The sequence below is a fragment of the Mauremys reevesii genome, linkage group 7 (genome assembly GCF_016161935.1).
Source record: "Mauremys reevesii isolate NIE-2019 linkage group 7, ASM1616193v1, whole genome shotgun sequence".
NCBI lineage: Eukaryota > Metazoa > Chordata > Testudines > Geoemydidae > Mauremys > Mauremys reevesii.
In genome coordinates this window covers 13,500,213-13,523,583 of record NC_052629.1, presented here as the reverse complement: position 1 = coordinate 13,523,583, position 23,371 = coordinate 13,500,213, and the positions used below count along the sequence as shown (strand labels likewise).

Sequence of the window (23,371 nt, the reverse complement as noted above, 5' to 3'; positions counted from 1 at the left end):
GAAAATATTTGGGCAACTAATTCTATGAAATTTGTGTCAGAAGATGTGAGAATTTATTATTGGGATGCAGATTTATATGTAAAAGAAACACAGTTAGTAGATAGTGAATGTAAAACACCTCTTCTTGACCATAAACGATCTTGCACAATAACTTATTTTAACTAATGGATTTACACCTGATTATCCTTTTCATTGAAAGATAGTAACATTATTTAGTTCATAAGAACTAAGAAGTGTGAGCGATAAAGGTATCATTTTAGGAACAGAGCCCCGGGGCTCTGTGATACTTTATGACTCTGATGCAGTTTTGGAGGAATTTTCCTCCAGGGCAGATTGGCAGAGGCCCTGGAGGTTTTTCGCCTTCCTCTGCAGCATGGGGCATGGGTCACTTGCTGGAGGATTCTCTGCAGCTTGAGGTCTTCAAACCGCAATTTGGGGACTTCAATAACTCAGACATAGGCTAGGGGTTTGTTATAGAAGTGGATGGGTGAGATTCTGTGGCCTGTGTTGTGCAGGAGGTCAGACTAGATGATCATAATGGTCCCTTCTGACCTCAAAGTCTATGAGTCTATGACAGAAGAACCAACTTTATGTGTTCTATGGTTTTTATTCTGAAAAAAAATCTTAAAATCAATTAAGCTTTTCCCTAAAACTACCTACACTACACATTTTACTAAGAATAAGCAATACAAATTACACTGCTACCTCGATATAACGCCACCTGATATAACACGAATTCGGATATAACACGGTAAAGCAGTGCTCCGTGGGGGCGGGGCTGCGCACTCCGGTGGATCAAAGCAAGTTCGATATAACACGGTTTCACCTATAACGTGGTAAGATTTTTTGGCTCCCAAGGACAGCGTTATATAGAGGTAGAGATGTACTAAATCGGAGTTACATTGGGATTGAGTTAATAAATGAACAATAATATGGAAGGGATTCACCAATTGACCAAAATCTTTCTATGAACACAATCATTGTTTAGATCATGAAGTTAGCATAACATATGATCAATTTTTATACTGAACATCCTTGGAAACTTAAAAAGGCATCATTCACTTCCCAGCTCTTGGAAATAGTGCTGAGGCCCTGTCAAAGTTTCTGCATTACCAGTTACCTTTCACCCTGCGCTCTTACTCTGCCCAATTTACTCATTGTGACAGTTTCTAACTTCCACTTTTATGACAAAGCAGCTTCTGCAACACTCTTTTTTTTAATCTAAATCCTAAATATGCACATGCTATTTCTTCTGACACTCATACTTTCATCTCATTCACATCTTAAAATGTGTAGAGGAAAAAAAATCCATAATATAGTAGACTTCTCCATGAAAGAGAAATGACTTAGCTATATTATCAGATAGAGTCCTTTATGGTTTGTTAATAAGAAGATTAAAATTATTGTAATCTCAGTTGCGATTGACATGGAAAAATTAACCTACAAATATTTATAATAAAATATATATTTAAATGGCATTTTTGCCCGACAGATGAAAAGGAGTGCTAAAGAAGACTATCATATAGTACAATAATCACACAGAAAGAATCATAATGGAAAGACTCTCATTTACTGCAAATGGCAATGAATCAGGCCCATAGAAAATTCCTAATAAAACAGAAATGATACACGAAATACTTTAAGGAAAGCTGAATATAGCGTTTGCAGTTCCCTTTTAGTAAGACATCTATCCCTAGGGTGCATTGGGGGATGGAAAAACAACTTGGTTTTTCTTTTATATGAACATTCAAGGACATTTTTTGAAGTTATTCTGCATTTCATTGCACTACATTAAATGCACTGTGCTGCATTAAAATACTTCCAGGCGTTATTATAATTCTGAAAGAAAAAACTGTGACCCAACTAGTGTGTCAGCTACCTGCATCATGAGTAGCAATACATGATGGGACACACTCTCCACTGGGCTGCTACATCCTCCCCTCATGCAGAAAGATGGGAGGAAGCAGAAAGGGGCAGGTAGAGGGTGGACCTTGGCTCCCCTCCCTAACACACTCACTAGGATAGCTTTATCAAGGCACTCGGAAACATATACTGCATGGTGCATAGACCGGATGCGTTTGACTCTTTCTCCTGAGCAGAAGGTGAGTGAGGGAGAGACTGTGATTCAAACAACATGCTGCCCCTTCCTCTTACACAATTGAGCCCTAAAGTTGCACTGGAATATGGGGTGGTAAAAACCTGTACTGTAGCTGTTGGTTTTCAACATGTTTATTCTACTCAGATGTGCACACACCCAGACAACTTTGCCTAGCAGTACCCATCGGAGGAGGGGGCACTCGTGCCCTGTGGCGCTTAGCCCATCCCTATGCTATTTAAGGGCAATGCCACCCCAACCACCTCAGGTCCTTCACACTGAACGTCAAGAGTAGGCACTCCTGTGCAAAAGGGATGGAAGGTGGGTCATGGAATACATGTCTGAACCCATCAAAGAACAACAGTTATCGCACATGTAAGTAACCGTTTTTCTTCGGTTGCAGACATGTATTCCACACAGGTGACTTACAAGCAGAACTCATAGGAGGTGAGGCTCAGCCTACTTAAACAATGATTGCAGAACCGCCTTCCCAAAGTTTGCATCTCACCTAGATGCAGCGGTAATAGTATAGTGCTTGGTAAAAGTATGTACAGAAGACCAAGTAGCAGCTCTGCAAATTTCCAGTATTGAAGCATCGCTGAGGAATGTTATCGATGTTGCTTGGGCCCTTATTGAATGAGCCCATAATTTCTACAAAGGTATGGTCTGAGCTACTTCATATGCTGTTGTGATGCAGGAAGTTATCCGCCTTGAAATCATCTGTGCAGAGACCACCTGACCCTTCATTCGATCCACATAGTAGACAAAAATTCAAGGTGATGCCTGAAAAGGCTTAGTCCTCCCTAGGTAAAATTCTAAGCACCATCTCACATCCAATGAATGTCAAGCGAACAGGGGTCAGCAAACAGGGAGTTTGAGAAGGAGATCCCCTGCTGAAGAAAGAGCAAGCACTAATTCTTGGGGTAAGTGAGCTTGTTTGTCTCTGATTTTTCTTTTGGCTTGCTTAAAATTTACAGTGTGGTCTATTAGGGATTGTGTGTTTGGGGACTGTGTGGAAGCAGGGACCAGAGGGCTCACTAACTGCTAGATGAGTGCACTAGCAAGGCTCTAGCCTCCTGTGCTTTGATCCTTGATCACCTCCACAAATATTGATTCGATCTCTCCACCACACAAGAGACTGCAAGACACGTGACAACCCATGCACTAGGCCAGCAGTTCTCAAACTGGTGTACGCGGAACCCTGGGGGTCCACGAGGGTACTCCACGGAGTCTGCGAGTCATGTCTGGGGCCGCAAGCCCTGCTGATCAACTCCTCCTCCTCCCTCCCAGTGCCCACTGCATGCCAGGGAACATGTTCAGCGGAATGCAGGAGGCGCTGGAAGGGAGGGGGAAGAGCGGGGATGGGGTATGCTCAGGGGAGGGGGCAGAAAGGGGTGGGGAAGAGGAGGGGCAGGAGTGGAGCAGGGGTCAGAAGAGGTGGGGTGGGACCTTGGGGGAAAGGGTGAAGTGGGAGCGGGACCTAGGGCTAAGCAGGGTTTGAGCACCCCAGGGGAAAATTAGAAGCGATCTTGGCAGTCTGCAAACATTTTAAAATCAAAATGGGGGTTCTTGGGTTGCTAAAGTTTGAGAACCGCTGAACTAGACCATCCAATGACTGACAATTTGAGTGACACATCATATTGAGCCAGGCCTCAAGCCTGCAAAGTCTGGACCTGCGATAGGAGCAGTGAAGGGGTCCCTGAGAACGGATGGGTAGGGAGTGGGAAGCGGGGAATGGACAGAAATTGAATGGTATAACACAATCCAACAGTGCTCATGACACATTTGTCTGCGGTTACCGCATCCCAAGCATCGTGGATGTGAGAAAGCCTATCTCCGAATGGCAGGAAGTTCACAACTGGAACGCTGCTCTCGGGCTAGCCGTCTAAATGGTTGCTTGCCCAAAGCTTGGGGAGGATGGGCTGGCTGGTTAAGTTAGACCCAGAATGTGTTCTGTTGTGCAACTTATGCCCCTCCCTGAAGTTGTCTTGATGCCTTGACAGATCAAGCATCTGCCAGAAATACCACTTGCTCCTGCTGTTGCTGGGATATAAACTCCCACTGAATGCAGAGTCCTTAAACAAATGTAAAGTCTCATCCATTCTGTCAGAAAACAAAAAACAAGCCTGGAAAGGTTGGTGTTTATGCTCTACTGGACCTCTGGAGCTATGCCAGAGTTCTGCAACCACGAGTTCTTGTTCATCATGACTGCTGAAGCCATAACTCTGGAAGCTGCAGCCACTATGTCCAGCGCCGACTGCAAAGATGCCCTGGCAACCAGGTGACCTTCTGCAATAAACACCTGAATTCTTTCCTGAAGTATTCAGGAAACGTGTTCATCAATTTGGCTATAGATTTGCAATTCACAAAATTATATTTCAGTAACAGCACCTGCGGATTTCCAATGTGTATTTATAAGAACACAGTCAAATAATTTTTTTCTCCCCACGAGATCCAGCCTCTTAGACTTTTTGTCCTTGGGCGTGGATTTATATCTCCCTTCCCAGGATCTCTCATTAGCTGCTGAGTTAGGGGCCAGATGAGAACAGAAACACTGGAAACCCTGCATAGGAATGTAATGCCACTTGTCAGTGTGCTTCACTGTAGGAGGAAGGAAGCTGGGGTATGCCACAAAGTCTTAGCAGGTACTAACAGTGCTTCATTTATAGGGAGAGCAACTCTCCCCAGGGCTGAGGACTGAAGAATGTTCACCAACTTGTGGTATTTTCACACACAAACTCAACCTGAATACCTAAGGCTGAAGACATTCACCACAGGAGATCCTGGTGTAACTTAAAACCCTCAGCCACTGGAGAGGAAGATTCCTGTACTGCAGAGATAGCTGGTGTTAAGGAAGATGAAAGAAGCAGTACCACTGGAACCTCCTGCAGCAGCACAAGTCCTTGTATAAGCAACCCTGGCTGAACCTCCAGACTCCATCTGAGTCTGCAAAATAGATGGCTGGAGAGGGATACCACGGGTTGGCTGTGCGACCATGCCCTGGAGCGGGTTGAGGATCGGGACTTTACAGACTGAGGAACGTCCCATGGATTCCAACAAGGTCACTGAAGATAGGGATATAGCATTGGTGGCCAGTAGGCAGTGGGCCAAAAGCCCCTGTCTCTATTGTGGGAGTGGTGCCAATCTCAGTACTGATTGTGATCCATTGGAGGTCTCAACAAGCTACGAGAACATGTCTCGAAAACAAGGGAGGAGGGAGGACGTCCCCAAGCTCGATCCCAACAATCCCCCACCAAGTTATTGGAGGCAAGGGGGGAACCACCCCACGTGGAGCAAGCAAACATCCAGCCTTGTCTGAAGCCCAATAACACTGGTTGCATCAGTACAAGGTAGATAGAGAAGTCAATGTTTTAAGGACTGGCAGAGGCATCACACTCCTACATGGTACCGAAACAGAAGGTGGCACCAAAACCAGGGTTGGTACCCATCCTGTAGATGTGGTCTGCATTGCAGTCATCTGTGGTACAGAAGTTCGTGACTGTGCCAATGGGCTCCTCATTATTGAGGCCGACTTCAATTTCCCACTCTGTCTCTTAGGCAGTGCCAAAGATGGTGCTGACAACTGAGACAAGTTTGCAATCAATCCAGGACCGCACATAAGAAGTCCCAGAAGCTGAATACTCCTGAATAATTGGGAGACAAAATGGGTGAGATAATATGTTTTATTAGACCAACTTCTGTTGGTGATAGAGAGAAGCTTTTGAGCTTACACAGAGCTTGGTCCAATAAAAGATATTACCACATCCACCTTGTCTCGCTAATATCCTCGGATCAACATGGCTAGAACAACACTGCATACATCCTGAATAATTGGAGAGTCAGGAACAGAGAGGCAAAGCACTGACACTGCATGGTACACTAATGGTGTGGAAATAGCCGGTACCAATGTCATTGGTACCAGACTCAGTGGGCATCTGACATACAGTATCAGAGTCAACGGGAGAGCGTCCAGCTGATGGTGCCTCGGTACCAGAGAATTGGTAGATGACCAAGCTCCATCCTGTGTACCGTAAAAATCATGGTGCCGGTCTGCACTTCTCCTTAAAAAGGAGTGTCTGTGATCCGTTTTGAAGACCTTTTTCTCGGAGGACCCTAGGAAGGAGAACGATCTCTCTTCTGCCTGAGGGAAGCATCAGAGCTTGGCCAAGGACCACTGGCTTGCTAGAGTTCCTAAGTTGTCTGAGGGGCCGGAGAATATGTGGCAGTCCCAAGCACTGAAGTGAGCCTCCTGGCCTGCTCCATACCATGAAGCCTGTGGCACAAGATCCTTACCACCTGCATTCTTTTCTTGAACAATCTGCAGATGGAGCACCATTTTTAACGTGTCCTTCTCCCAGGCACACCATGCACCATGTGTGGGAGTTGCTATTGAGAAGAGCCACCCCCCACGATGAACAATGTTTAAATCCTGGTGAGGACATCTCACAAGGATGACTATCTATCCTAACAATGCTAAGCAAAGTTCTCTGGCTTTGGTACACATGGTTTCTGTAAAGGGAAATCGTGTCTTACTAATCTATTAGAGTTCTTTGAAGGGGTCAACAAACATGTGGACAAGGGGGATCCGGTGGACATAGTGTACTTAGATTTCCAGAAAGCCTTTGACAAGGTCCCTCACCAAAGGCTCTTACGTAAATTAAGCTGTCATGGGATAAAAGGAAAGGTCCTTTCATGGATTGAGAACTGGTTAAAGGACAGGGAACAAAGGGTAGGAATTAATGGTAAATTCTCAGAATGGAGAGGGGTAACTAGTGGTGTTCCCTAAGGGTCAGTCCTAGGACCAATCCTATTCAATTTATTCATAAATGATCTGGAGAAAGGGGTAAACAGTGAGGTGGCAAAGTTTGCAGATGATACTAAACTACTCAAGATAGTTAAGACCAAAGCAGATTGTGAAGAACTTCAAAAAGATCTCACAAAACTAAGTGATTGGGCAACAAAATGGCAAATGAAATTTAATGTGGATAAATGTAAAGTAATGCACATTGGAAAAAATAACCCCAACTATACATACAACATGATGGGGGCTAATTTAGCTACAACGAGTCAGGAAAAAGATCTTGGAGTCATTGTGGATAGTTCTCTGAAGATGTCCACGCAGTGTGCAGAGGCGATCAAAAAAGCAAACAGGATGTTAGGAATCATTAAAAAGGGGATAGAGAATAAGACTGAGAATATATTATTGCCCTTATATAAATCCATGGTACGCCCACATCTCGAATACTGTGTACAGATGTGGTCTCCTCACCTCAAAAAGATATTCTAGCACTAGAAAAGGTTCAGAAAAGAGCAACTAAAATGATTAGGGGTTTAGAGAGGGTCCCATATGAGGAAAGATTAAAGAGGCTAGGACTCTTCAGTTTGGAAAAGAGGAGACTAAGGGGGGACATGATAGAGGTATATAAAATCATGAATGATGTTGAGAAAGTGGATAAGGAAAAGTTATTTACTTATTCCCATAATACAAGAACTAGGGGTCACCAAATGAAATTAATAGGCAGCAGGTTTAAAACAAATAAAAGGAAGTTCTTCTTCACGCAGCGCACAGTCAACTTGTGGAATTCCTTACCTGAGGAGGTTGTGAAGTCTAGGACTATAACAATGTTTAAAAGGGGACTGGATAAATTCATGGTGGCTAAGTCCATAAATGGCTATTAGCCAGGATGGGTAAGAATGGTGTCCCTAGCCTCTGTTCGTCAGAGGATGGAGATGGATGGCAGGAGAGAGATCACTTGATCATTGCCTGTTAGGTTCACTCCCTCAGGGGCACCTGGCATTGGCCACTGTCGGTAGACAGATACTGGGCTAGATGGACCTTTGGTCTGACCCGGTACGGCCTTTCTTATGTTCTTATGTTTATGTTCTTATGTACACGCCTGAATGAAATGCTCATCAGCAACCACTTGAAGAAGAATTTGTTTTTTGCAATAGAATTCATATTCAAAGAATTTTGTTTATTTAATTTGGTTATATTCATAGCAAAACAACTACCTACAATATGTCTTTTAATATCAGATGAAAATATGTTTGATGTAAAATATAAAATAAAGACAGTCTACTGCAGCCATACCCCCAAGGCTGTGATCTCAAAAATGTCTTCAGCAAAGCAGACTCTTTCGGTTCATGTAGTGGAGATTATAAAAGAATAGCTCACCCTTGTTTATTTGTTTTATTCCCAAATGGTATTTGAGAGTCAATGGGTGACTTTTTCTGATCTAGTACCAAACAGATACCTCGCTATGTTACTGTGTGGGGGGCTACTTTTGATTCTTTTTGCATCATAGAATTTTTAGAAATAGTTATTACAAAAAAAATGTTACTGTATAATTTTCTCCCTACTGCAAGATGACTTTAATGACACAGCAAACATTAAGGTATTTGTGGTACTGAAATAATTCAAGACTTTTATAAATACTTCAGTTTAGCTTTTACTTTCAGAACAATAACCTGATGTATTAGCTCCAGCTGGTTCAATATTTACTCATTAAAAAAAAATGTTTTACAGGCTTGGGCACTTGAGATTACAAGCTGACAACAGGCGTCCCCCCTAAATTTATCAGTTTCTTACTGAAAGCTGGACAATAAAGATATGCACAAGGTCATAATGCAAAGGATATTGTATATGGAAAAGCCCTTGGAAAGTACCTTTTTTTGTTTAATGAAATCATACTAAAGATATTATGTAGCACAGATGAACTAAATGAAAGCCTTATTTCATGCATATTTAGTAAAACATCATACAGCTTCACACCACTGAACAATAATGTTTTACGGTCTGTTGTGAGAAAACGTATGGACTTGGAAAATATACTGGATTTGGAACTGGAAGCAAGCACAGAACTCATACTTCTTTTTTCCTTTTTCACTTTTTTAAATAAAGAGCTAGCCCTAATACAAAGCTACTGAACTGATCCTCCCAGCTCCACCAGAGTCCAACTGCCTATATTACATACACCTTATTACAGTATATAATACACAAAATCCCTCGATCCCCAAAGCAGCTTTACAAGCAGAAAACCCCACAGATTCCTCTTTTGAAAAACAAAATATAGAAAAACAATACCGTTAGTGCCTCAGTTCTGGTTTGGTCAATTTTCTTTCAACTTCTAACAATTTTATGACCTTTTAAATAATAGACAACTCTTCAGATTTACCACTAAAATTTATTGACCTGTTAAACTCAGTATGCACAGCTTCCGACTCTGCATTGCCAGTATCAATGAGTTCACATTCGTTTCAGACTTGAATTTAGCTTGACAGCAGTTTATGGAATGCTGAAACGCCAGTGAGAACTGGCATAACCTATCAGAGTATCTACCAATACAATCATGTTGGTAAGTTACTTGAGGAGAATTAAAAGAAGGCTACATTTTTTATTTGTTGGTTGAATGTCATGACATGACAACTACAAGTGATCTAATAGTTGCTTCTGTCCATTGTAGTCTCAGTATATATTGCTGTTGACAGGAAGTGCCAAGACTCAAGTACAGAGTAAGGGCATAACACTGAGCTAAATGTAAAGGTAATTAAAGGGCATAGCACTCTCATGTAAAGGTAATTAAATACTACAAGTCACCAGAAAACAAACAACAATACCGTATACAATAGCTAGTACCAACTGGAGAGAGAGAAAACAGTGAAAGTCATTTTCTTCTCTCTTTATAAAAAGAGCAACTCCCTATTTCAAGGTTAGTAAAACATATACATCATCACGTCGTATTAATTTTTAAAGAGCTGATGTACACAAAAACCATTATGATAGACACTCTCTTGATCTAATAAATTATCTTACTGATGGCGGAAAGCACTGGGATGGACTATCCCCCTGTTAAGTAATGGCCTGTGCAAATTAGGTTTATGGCGTTATGTACAGACACATAGACCCACTTCATAGTAGATGTAGGAGAATTTCAACTTACATTCTCTTTATTTACCCTGATGTTATCATTCATTTCCATACTTTGGTGTGTTCAGTTGAAAACTGTTCTGGAGGAGTCTCATGGCCATGTATTTACTATATCCCAAGGCAAGATTCCCATGCACATACTTTGTTAAATCTCTCATTTATATAACAGCAGCCCTGGAGGTAGAGATACATATCTTTTGCTTTGAACTCAGTGAACCTTGTATCTTTCTAATGAAATAAGATGTTGGCAGCATTCTACTTATTAATTCTACTGAATATAGGACATCTACAATGTCATTTATTCACAAAGTTTACACATATACACACACAGTTTTCTTATGCTTGAAAACAATCAGATTATATATTTTGATTCTGTTAATTTAGAAATAGCCACAAACCAATAATTTAATTAATAAACTCTACTCATACCAAAGCAAAATTGCTGAAACACCTACATTTAATCAGTCAACCAAAATTTCTGCTAATTGTTCCAGTCGAGCATGAAATTTGTTGGCAATTCTGTTCAATCCAAATCCTATATTTCCAGCCAAGCAATTTTTGTAGCAATTATATAGTATGTGTGCAAAATAAACTTTGTGAGGCAGAAGGATACCTTTTGATAAACAATCCGAACAGAACTAGACATTTAGTATTGAAAGTGAATTCACAGATCTTATAGACTATATAGTTAACATGACGCAGCTTTATGCTGCTATTAATATTAAAATATTAGGGCCTGATTCTCATTTACACTAGCCTATTACACCCTCTTTTCAGGCATCTCTACACAGTCACAGGGGTGTAAAGTCACTCTAGGTAAATAAATAATCAGGCTCTAGCTCTCTGAGTTTCAAAAATGTGTTTTCCGGAGTCTTAGAAATTGGATAAATAATATAACATTATAGATTACAAAACTGTATGTTCATTTTCCAAAGTTAGGTGCATGAACTTTATCAAGACATGTACCAGTTTTCAGACAAGCAGGTTTTTAACAAAAATCAAAATCACAATGATATTGTCCTATTTACAAGGTGACGCAGGGTGAAAAGGGTGAATTAGGCAACTTTTTCCAGGCAGACATTCACTATTAGTAGATTTCTCATATGCCAAAAAAAAGAAATAACATTTTAAAATTTGAAATATTGTTGGCCTGATTCCAGGCTATAGGCTTCACTTTTTCCACTTTGTGTTTAACAGAGGTGGTACACAGGATACAAGGCATCATAACTCGGTGACCAGCATGCACAGTATCTAGATTAATTCTGTACTTTGAGTAATAGACTCATGACTTCCATATACGTCTAGATATAAATCTAAAAAGAGAGCAACAAAACATTTATGCCAATTTAAGGTCATTAGGTCTTAGCAGCATTATATTACTCTACTTTTAGACACAACAAATCCTGCATCTTGGCAAGGGGTTAGACTAAATAACCCTTGCAATCCTTTCTAACCCTATGGCTCTATGATTCTATGATTGTACATGACCACGGTACCTGGAAAAAAATACAGTGTGAAACCTATTAAATTTAATTTTAAGACAAACACTTGTTATGCTTTTTCTCTTGTATAGAAAAATATAAAGTACACTGTATGAGGGAGGAGTTATTAGAAGGATTAAATTGTTCTCTTCCTAGGTGGGTGCTCTACTATAATAAAAGAATGATCATATATATTTATTTTTCATATAGCATCCTTCTTAGACCATATGACAAAAGGCTATTCAGAGAGTATCAGTCATTAGCTAGAGCGAAAAGAAAGGTTTTAAAGCAAGATTTAAAATAAAGTGATTCAGTAGTCTGGGAGACAAAAAGTTTTCCACATAAATGAGGCAGCACAATCGAAAGGGCGACTTCTAGCCATGCAGAGTTACAGGAAAAAGAAAGAGAAAACAAAGACTGGATGAACAGAGTGAGTGGGCAGGGGAGTAGGCACAGCATGTTAGAGGTCAAAGTGTACAACAAATCAGTGTAAGTGCTGTAAAGCAGAAAGGCAATTTTGAATTGGATTTGGATATGGTAGAAAGCCAGACAAAGTGACAGAGAATAAGCTGATATAGTTTCCTTTTTCTTGTAGCAGGAGTATCATCCGACCACATTATTCTGGACCCCTGAAGTTTAGAGTGCATGGATTTAGAAAGACTACAAAATATGGTAGTACAATAGTCAAGACAAGGAATAATTAAGGCATGAATAAGGATTTTAGAAGGAAAAAAGATCAGGGTTAGGACTACTTACATCATGGTCCAGAGAGGACAATAAGCTAATTTAGTCAAAGGTGGTGTCAGAGGTAAAAACAAAGTTCAGGGACAAAGATAACTCCACAGTTTCTGACCATGCAAGAAAAGTGTGGGTATGAGACAAGGCAAATGATAGCAGAAGTGGTGCCATTGGCTAAAGAGGGAATTTGAAATATTCAATAGTAGAAAAATATGGTGTAGCCAGGACTATCAAGAGAGAAAAAAAATGAGGGGAAATGAAAAATTCAGAAAGTGCACAGAAAGGAAAATTAGATGACGTTTACATATAAATCGTCCAAAGCAGAAACTAGCTATGAATCATCCTAGAAGAAGAAAAGCAAAGGGCCCGATTCTCAATTACATTAAGGCCATTTTACCCAAATCTGGCAGGGAAAAGGGGCCTTAAAATGAGAGTAAACAATATTTACTTACGGCCACGCTACACTGCCAAAGCAGTGTAATGTTGTGTCAGCACAGAAGACAACAAGGACCATGATGTTCAGTGACAGAGCAATGGGGCAATCCGAAGTGGAGGGAGACAAGAAGAAATATTCTTCCCCCAGGAATGAAAGTGGACTGATTAGAGAAACAGAATTCAAACTCTGAGGGGAGAGTTTTGGAAACACCAGCTGCTTCATCACAATAAAGTGTAATGCTGATAAAGCATGCTACCAGCTTAATTTTGTACAAAATAATCAAGTATGCTTAGGTTGTGCTTTTTAAAATTGCTCATTAAATTATTTAAATTAAACAAGAAAGTAAACCCAGTTTAACTGGATTTGTTTGCAAAGCAAGTTAAAAAAAACCTGACACTTTATTGGCAGGGGAAAACAATAAATATCCTATTAGAATAAACTTCAATTATCAAAAATCACAAAGCCCAACTACTGGATCTTATTGTACTTTAGCAAATCACCCTTATTTCTTAATAACCATTTATGGCAAAATGACAGTCACTGGACTGGAGGCAAGGATTCTAACTTTCCCACTGAACTAAATGGGAAACAACATTTTGATCTTTGCCTTAGACCTACAATGACTCCTTGAAATTAAAAACCATTCAATGTACTGTAAATGCTTCTAACTGCTGAATAAAAGAAATAAGACTAGATCTTCTTTTAATTCTATAATTCTTGAGCCCCCTTTAACTTGACAGAAGTAATTAAATGCATACATGGAAATCTGAAGTGCCTACGTGGGGTTCAGTTAATTACTAAAGGTGGGATCTACAAAGGGACTTCAGCATTGCAATGCTGAGCACAACAGGGCCTAGAAAAATGAGTATAGTTCCTGTGATACACAAAGCCTACTTAGGCACCTAGGCTCCCTATATAATGAATGTGGGGAGATCGGCACCTAGGAATGCGACCCATGTAAGCCAGCACTCTAGGAGGGAAGCTGCCTAAGCTAGCCAGTGGGAGATGCCAGCCAGAAGAGTGTGTGCTAAGCCCACCCCTCTCATGGAGATAGGTACCTAGGTCCAGGCTGCAGGAATATGCCTAGCTCCGCTTACCAACCCATGTATGGAACCCAGCCACCTGGAGTCAGATGGCTTAGGTGCCTAAGCTGCTTCTTGTGGGAATGAGTTAGGCATCTGCCTCACTCTATGCAGCAGAAGCCGCGGTCCCAGCAGTTAGAGCACTTGCCTGTGATGTGGGAGACCCAGGTTCAATTCCTTCCCCTGTCTGCCAGAGGGGGAGAAAACATTTGAACAGGTGTTTCCCACTTCTCAGGAGAGTGCTCTAACCACTGAGCTATGGCATATTCTGATGTGGGGCTCCCTTGATCTCCCCCGTTGAAGCTGTTCCACTGTGGGTAAATAATGAAAGAACGATTGAAGCATGAGGTCTGGACTCAGAGCCTCCCACCTCCCAGGCAGTGCCCTAATCACTGAACTACACAGTCACACTCTCTCTCTCTCTCTCTGTTCTAACAACTGTTTAATTATTTATCCGAAGTCGAACACTCATTGGAGGCACCACCACTGCCTGCTTTGGATGGATTTTGAATGGGACCCAATCCAGTAGGCAACCTCTGAGCATGCCTGCCAGATTGGGCCCCACATGTGACTTAGGCGGCCAAATGTTTTCCCCAAGTTTGTGAACCACTCTGGGGCTTAGGCAAGAGATAGGCATCCAGATGCCTAAAGAGAGGGAGTAGTGCACATGCTAAAAGGCTGAAACTTAGATGCCTAGGGAACTTTTACTTTGAAAACTTCGGTGCTGAGTGAAGTTAGGTTCCTTCAGGGTTTGGTGGATTGCAGTGGAGCCACAATTGTGACTTATGAGCCTAAACCTGAGACTTAGGCACCTAAGTACATTTGTGGATCTGGGCCTAAGTGGCTACCAGAAATTCAATAAGTCTATTGGATGTGACTAAGAAGACAACCACACATTTATATACAACAATATTAAATAAGGAGCATTGATTTGGCAAAAACTATGTCCAGTTTATGAAGTGCAGAAACCAGATGTATATTTTTATTACAATGGGGCCAAATCCTTACTCAGCTCTTCCTCAGGCAATGATTCTTTTTCCTTTGGCCTACGGTGGTACGGCAGTTTAGGGACCAATTAATTATTATTGTATATGGTTTGTTTATAATAGTGCTCACTGTGTGCTAAGTGCCTCCAGGCAGACATGAAGCTCACAATCTAAGGACAGAGCTTAGGGGGAATGGGAAACAAAATGTATTTTTTTTTAAACAATGTACATGTCAACTAGAATCACTGTAAGCAGCATGGTGGAAGTGGGTTCTCAAAATGGACTTGTACATAGAAGGAGCAGAGGCCTGGCGAATGAGCTCAGAATCTAAAGAGTCCCTAAATGGTTTAGCGATTGTGATGGAAGTAAAAGGATGGATCTTGGATCGAGTGAGGAGCAAGAAGCAACAGGATTTGGAAATGGCCTGGATGTGTGGAGTAAAGAAGTTATAGGAGTCAAAAATAACCTTCAGATTGTGGACTTGAGTGATAGGAAGGATGATATTGCTGTTAACATTGACAGTTAAGGGGAATGGGAGGGAAGATAAGTAGTTTGGTTTGGGCTATGTTAAATTTAAGGGGATGATGAGACATCCAAGAGGAAATGCCAGAAAGACAGGCCAAGATGACAGATTGGATGAAAGGCAATATATCAGTGTTGTAGAGGTAGATTTCTGAATCATCAGCAGTTGAAGGTACATGAACGGATGAGACAACTTAGAGATAGGGTATAAAGTGGACAGAGCAGTGGCCAACGATAAGGCCCTGGAAAACCCCATAAGCTGTGAGAGGCAGAAGGAAGAAGATGCTGAGTAAATGGACATAGAGGATGATGGACAGTATCAGAAAAGTGCACTGACAATGTTGAGGAGGAGATAATGATAAACAGAGTCAAAAACAGCAGAAAAATTATGAGGATTAAGCATGTCCATCAAACTTGGTTTTTCAGTACTTTCTACTCAGCTATTGCAAATGCAGGTGGTTGTAAAAAAGGCACAAGGATGATCAAAGTCCATGGAATTCTTTTTTTGCTATTTGAACCAGTTATTTATTTAAAAAACTGAGACTGGCCAAACAGTACCAAAAGTCTCAAATTATAAGATATATTTTTGCCAATTCTAGATAAATGAGACAATTTTGCAAAATAAAACCTTACAATATTTTCAGATGCAATTTGCACAATAAGATGGGATCCAATGAAATGTCACTGTATATCACACTGGAAGTACTGTGTATACATGCAGATGTATTGACACTGTATTGGATCATCAATATTAATGCACAGTTCTCATGTAAATTCACAACATGTAAGCTAGACAATATTAATGAGCAGTATTCTTACTGTGCAATTTGTGTGGGAGACCTGCAGTACTGTATATAATGGTTCCAGTGACATTATATTGTTTCCAAAGGACCAACGGATCAATAAAATGTCATTGGAAGCACTAGAGTTATTACAGTGTCAATAAAAGAATAGCCACTGTGTCATTGACTTTATATCTGGTCCAAAGCACCCATGAATCAGATACAATGTCAATGGAAGGTTGGGGCAGGGGTTGCAATGAAAGCATCTCACAGTTATCGACATTATAATGGGAGCTCTTAGTTTGTCAATGTAAGTGCCATTACAACATTTTTTGGGGGAAGTTACTGTATATTTTTTCATTTTTACTTTATATATATATAAAGTTAAAGAAACACAATGTGCATTAATAGCGTAGCAATATGAAAATAATGTTGGGAATTTAACTTAATCCAACAAAAATGGAACTATGGCTGCTGATCTATTTTTATTGTGCCCTTTTGTGCTTAAGTATTGCAGTGCAGCTATCCACATACTTATCTAAATCCACTTATAACCTAATAGAAAGCTGAGACTCGAGAATAGAGTGGCAGCTGTAACTTTTATTACCTTGCTTTTGGAAGTTCAAGATAGACCTGTAATGTAATTTTAATTTATCTCTTTCTTACACAGTAAACTGCATGGGCCAATCAATAAATTGCATCATTTTCATTTAATCTTCATGATCACATTGTTTTAGTACAGACTACAGTGTACTGTAATGCTAGGAAAACTTCAAATAGTCTCTATTCTGTATGTGTGTGTGTGTGTGTGCATATATATATCAGACAAAATACAACTCACAGTGAGTACTAAAACAATTACCAGAACATGCTTAGAGTAGGAGGAAAAAAACCCTGAAAAAACTGTAAAAACATAACTGAAGTATTTCAGTTTCCACCTCTATTACTTGCTAAATAAAAGATGTCATAGAAGAAAACATAGCAATTAATGTTAGATGTTCACTTCTAAAGTTTTAATTAAATTTGCAGTATGAAAACAATCAAAGTTAGGCATTCCCACCTTCCATCCATTCTTTCCCCACCCCAAAAAAGAACGGAACTAAAATGTTCTGAAACAGAATTACACAAACTTCAAAATGTCAATTAACTTGAAACTACGGCACAGGGATCTTGAGTCTTAAGTCTCAGTAACTGGAAGCTTCTTCCATTTCAAGATAAGGGAAAAGTGTAAGGCTGCTGCAGGTGGGGGCACTGAGTGCTGCAATGCTTGGTCACAAAACAGCAAAGCTTCTTGGCAAGGATAGTGAATTTTTATGCATTCTATATTTAAAGTACCCAAATTATGTTAGCAAGAACAATTACTATTGCCTCCTATCTAGTAGCAGGAGAGAGCACCTCAATTTGATAAGGTTCAGAATACATGATTTTTTAAAATATCATGACTCTGCTTTTCACATTGTCCACTCCTCCAAGAACCTTAGAGGTCTGACAGACTGTTTTTAATCTTCCATTGAAAGAGGCTATTTAGAAAAGCAAGAGAAGCTTTGAATTTAAGAGGAACTGCCAACAATTCTGGAAAAATTTCAGTTATCCCACCTCACTCCCAAGTTTCACCATAAATAAGAAAGTAATAACCGTGAACATAATATTGTAAATAAATGTAAAGAAATACAGTAAATATAATCTACCAAAAAGGCAGCCTTGATTAGATATTCATTTAATATCATATTATTCTCTCTCTATTTTCAGGTGAAATTTCCAGAATCCATTTCATGCATTATTGCACTATTCCAATATTGCATTGCCTTGCATATTATGATTTCTCTTTCAGTGTATAGTGTTTACAATAAAAGGATGTAATAATATAGCCATTAACCACAAATGAAAACATGTGTTATATATTGTGTCCTTTAAACCTCACAAATAAAACAACAATATTGAAATTCAACTCACAGCATTTTGGGGTTTTTGTTTTTTTACAGTAATCTCTGTTAATTAAGATAGATGTGAATTGTTAACTAGAGGGCACTGTGTACTCTAAGGACTAAACATCAGGTTTGTTTCCTTGTTAATACCTGTATCTTCTATTCCTTCGGCACTCATCCATCAAGAAAGGGCTGCCAGGTGAACTGATTGTCACTCTAGCCTAGGCTAATAGATTCTCCAGTGGCTTTTGTTACAACTCATGTCATACTATTAAAACTATGCTCCTTGAAAATGGCATAACATATGTAGCTGAGACTTGTCAGCTCTGGGTAATCAGACTCTGCTTGGTTTCAGAAGCAGATGCAGATGAGACTAGCAATATAAATATGCAAATCACAATGGTCCCTTGTCAGCACCACTGTTCCTACCTCTAATGGCCCTCGTAGAAAGTCTGTTTGCTCAGCTCCTACTTCCAGTGCTACATCGACAGAAGCAAAGGGACGGCTGGCCATCTGCTGTCGCTCCCGCATAAGTTGCTGATGGGGGAAAAATGATGTTTTAACAAAGCATTTTAAAAAATAATGTAAAAGTATTCATCTGTTTTACTTTACATCCAATTACAATGTAACAATATCGGAAGCATGCATGTAGCCACGTCTAGAATACTAAAGATAGAAATTATTACATTATCACCACACAATATTTATTTGAGGGCTGAAATGAAAGGGCATTTGTTGTCTACAAATGGTCTTTCCCCCTCAAGTCAACTGAAATGTACTCCAAATAACTGCCCGTCTTCCTGGCCACTCCAAATAATGTAGGTGTTTCTTCAAGCTGGAAGCAAATATGTGAAATGGTAGGAAAAGATAGTTATTTGAAGTTTAACTTCATTGATAAATCAGAGAATGAACACCTGCCAAGAACAAGTCTATTCAGCCTTCAAATTCCCCATGCTTTTTTGTACTGAAGCCAGACAGAGTTATTAGTGTCAGTGCTTACAATTTATATATAGCAGCTCTTCTCCAATTATTTAAACATGAAGAATACCGTGTTGGTATTGGGGAGCTTGTGCCAATGTGCTGAAAAACCTCAGTTATGCTCATACAGTCCCTTGTGCACATGCCAGTGAGCACATAAGTCTCAACCAATACCACAAAGCTAATTTATATTTCTTCCTCAACCTGTAATTATAATATTCATTAAACCATGATGAATAAAAATGATGACCAGAACAAGATATTACAACTTTTACTTCTCTGGTTCTGTGCAACTAATAAAAGCTCTATTAAATATTTAAAGTTGTGCAATTAAAGTTGGGTACTCCTTCAAATGAAGAAGATGTGACAGCATCTAGAAAAAGCAAAATGCTCACAAAAATGCTTTGAGAAAAGATCTAGGTTCCATTTTCTTGGGGGGTTTTCCTCTACTATTTCCTTGCATAGCTTAAAATATTAGACACTGGCCTTTGAATGTAAATGCTGTCAGCACTGTGACATACTGTTCATGAAATTCCCTTTGAGATAATAGAGGGTATACAAGCAAATACCTGAAGGCAGCTTATTATTTAATGCTCTTGATTTAATGCCTGTTACAATGCTGTAAAGTACATTCATAACATTTCTCATGCATTTTTGTTCTCAATATGTATTTTAATTTTTTCTCATAAATATAAAATATCATTGTTGACATTAAAATGAAAATAATGTGATTGTCACCTAACTGATAACCAGTATGATCCTAAATTCTGATCCTGTCAATGTGCATTGCACCTGGTAGGAAGTATTTGCAGAATTGGGCCCCATTTGTCATTCCCTTTGAATAATTGATAGGTCTGTGGGCGAAACTACATACTGTATATTCAGACTGAACAAAAGCATATTTTGAATATCTAGATTAAAAACAGACAAGTAATTCATTTAAAAATGAACTCAGAAAGCTCTCAGTCAATAATTACTATTAATCAATATTGTGTATTCATAGATTTTACAGCCAGAAAGGAGCAGTATGATCTTCTAGTCTGCTCTCCAGCATAACATAGACCATAGAATTTTATCCAGTAAAACTATGAAATTATTGGGTGCTAAATTCACCATATCCATCTCCTTTCTCTGTTTTCTCATAAAACACCATTACACAGGGCTTACAGCCCTGGCAGTTTTACTAGTAATGTCACTGGAACCAGGATCAGGCCCATAATCAGGGCTGGCTCCAGGCACCAGCGCAGCAAGCAGGTGCTTGGGGCGGCCAATGGGAAGGGGCAGCACATCCGGGTCTTTGGCAGCAATTCAGCGGCAGGTACCTCAGTCCCTCTCGGAGGGAAGGACCCACCGCCAAATTGCCGCCGAAGAATGAAGCTTGGGGTGGCAAAAACCCTGGAGCTGGCCCTGTCCATAATATAATTTGAAGAAGTTAATGTCTTTATAAAAACACATACAAAAGTATAATTGTAACATATACCTTGATCTCACCACCTGACCCCCATTAAACACACACACACACTCCCCAAAACAAAACCAGCATAATTATCTTCTCAAATGTTTAAAGGCTGATTGATTGTGGGAAGTCAACTGACAAATTCCTAAATCTCTGAAATATCACTCCTTTTACTGTCTGATTTATCAGTGCAGCCAGAAATCACCTAATCAGGTTGCTTTTTCATCTCAAACTTCCCTGGTATGGGAAAGAAAATTCTGAGGACAATCATTTCTAACTTTACTCTAAGAGTTTGCATTCAGAGATATCAGATGGATTCAATTAGTAATTTGATAACCAAAATGATTATTTAAAAAAAAACTTTTTATTTAGGCAAAGTTACAATAAAATGTTAACATATACATCAGACATTATTTATTCAGCATCAGGTTAATACCCAAAGAACAATTATTTTTTGAAGTACAAAATGAAACAAAGCTTCTCAGATACAAAATAACATTTGCTGATATCTAAGCGGCAACATTCTTCCATTTCAGAGCAGGATTAGTGGTCAGCAAACTTATTATTATTATTTGTCATTTCTACTATGCCATGAGTGTGGCTGGCATGTTACAAACATTAGGTCTCTGCCCTAAAGAGCTTAAAATGTGCATTAACTAGAGTACAGGGAAGAATGCCAAAGGGCAGAAGGATATGGGAAGCAAGGGGTTTTCAACACTAAAAGATCATGGGACATGATTTGTTGTACACTCAGCTCCTTGAAAAAATATTAATATCTTATCACTTGACAGTAAGTCAGGCCAAAAAGACAGCAGGGTGGTGAGAAGAAGAAGAATCTAAAAGGAACTTAAGAGACATGAGCCTTCAGGAAGGATATGAAGGAGGAGAGGGAGGGAAGAAAATGCCAACCTCATTCTTGCTATGTGATTAGTACAAGCCACATGGACTCTTTTTATTCACCTCAGGCTGTGTGGAGCATGTTCCCTAGTCCATCATTGTCATGATATTGTTGGGGGGAGATGCTATGTAACATTTTTTAACATATGCATGCAATTATAAAGGAGGACCAAAACTTTAGAAAGTGCCTCAACTTTTGAGATATCGCAAGGGGCCTGATTTTCATGAACTGCTGAGCAACCATCCTTTGACAATCAGCCTCCTTGATATGTCTCAAGGTGGTCAAGCAAAAACTGAAGCACCCTAAAACACTAGTCATTTTTTTTAAATCCTGGCACGGATATTTGACTACTGATTTTCCTTTTGCCAGTAATTCCTTGGGACAAATGAAAGATAAGGAATCAAGTTATGCATTTATCATAACATGGTAAATTACTTTCATACCACAAGAACACATTTTAAATGTAAGAGTCATCCAGTGTCATTTGTTTGACTCAAAAAGCTGTTCCATCAGGTTGTTCAAGATGTCTTATGAAATAAAGATCAGACAACCAAAATTGCTACACACATTATTTTAAGTTTATTTGAAAACATTGTAACAAACAGCTATGCTCCTACTGACTCAAATTAACTAATAGAATTTACTAAGAAACAACATAGACTTCATCCCTCAGTCTTCAATTATGAGCTCAAATAACAAATTCAAATATTAAATATAATTTTCTAGATTTATCCGATTATGTCAACGAAAAAAGAATCAAACCCATGATCAGAGTACAGGATAATATTCTTATTAAGCAACAGAAACCAATTCTGCCCCTTTAGCTGCTTCCTCTTAATCCATCCTGTGCTGTGTTTTTATCACTGATTTTGGAAGTCCCAGAATCTTGTGACATGACCTCAGCTAGGATTCAGCCCATTGGTTAAGAGTTCATATTAGCTGTGGTGCCTGCAAAAAATGTTTGGATATGAGTGAGGCTATTCAAGGACACAAGCCTTCATTTATATGTCAAAATCTGCCTCTTAATTAACATGATGGTTTGTTAATATACATTATTCCTTCAAATGACTGTTTTGAAGTCACAAAAAACTGTATTCAAATTGGAGGATTGGTGGATTTTTGTGTGTGATATTTTAATCCTCCTTCTAAAGAGATGGCCAATTCCTAAAGTCATAGATCAATTCTTATGGAAACAAAATGTTTGCTGACTTTGATGTCAATACGAGTTTCAACTAAAGTTTACACACAAAAAATGTACCATTTAAACTATACTGGTATAGTCAAAATGGTACAATCCCCTAGGGTGGATGTAGTTGTGCCAGTGTTTATACAATTATAATTTATTCCCATATTAAAAGAAAAAGCCACATTGCTAGAAGGCAACTTTATGGTTGGCTAGCTTCTGAGGCCTTATCCACTCAGTTCCCAAGAACTCAGCTTAACTTCGAACTCATCACTGAAGTTTCTTTATTGCCATACAGTCAAACTACACTCAAGTTCGTCATGCTCAAGTGTAGAGGGTGGGTACAGGGTATACCACACATCCAAGGTTACAAAGAAACCCTCTTCCTTTATATACACATCACATAGCATTTACTATTCATTGGGCTTGATTACTTTGTAGGAACCAATCCCCGTACAGCATGGTCAGTCCTCGCATTGTTGAGAGAGAACTGGATTTGACGTAACTTGCAGCCATCTTGTGCTCTTAGCCCTGCCCCATAAGCTGGAAGTGAGGATACCGATAGAAATAATTTGGCCTTGCTTAGGCAGACAGAACAAAAACAGCTGCAAGCTGTGGTTTTACTGAATAAAATAAATAATGTGAAAGGGCAGATTCATTAAAAGAGGGGGAAATGTAAAAAGCTGACCTTAATTCTGGTGGTTTGTATTTGTAAGGGTTTTTGCTGAAGCTGCTTTGCTAATAAAAAAATAATAAATTGTTATTGGCTATTGATAGGGAAATTGTTAGCCTATTTGGGGCTACTATAAGTTATATACTTTGTTTTAAAAATCTATAAAAAGTTTAGTTAGAAGTGTGCTTTGGAACAGCCCAAGGAAGCTT

At 39.4% G+C, this 23,371-nt stretch overlaps 1 protein-coding gene across 23 annotated transcripts in view; it reads right to left on the bottom strand.

Annotated features, from left to right (window-relative positions):
- Window positions 1-23,371, bottom strand: part of ATRNL1 (attractin like 1) — a 1,032,651-nt gene that overhangs the window by 176,900 nt on the left and 832,380 nt on the right. For 21 of the 23 annotated variants that reach the window (XM_039547653.1, XM_039547651.1, XM_039547655.1 and 18 more), the window contains one exon: window positions 18,404-18,511. In XM_039547653.1, the coding sequence (XP_039403587.1) occupies window positions 18,404-18,511 (108 nt within the window). Of the gene's footprint in view, window positions 1-11,308; window positions 11,336-18,403; window positions 18,512-22,018; window positions 22,255-23,371 lie in introns of those variants that run through there. The other 2 variants (XM_039547666.1, XM_039547669.1) reach the window with 2 other exon arrangements.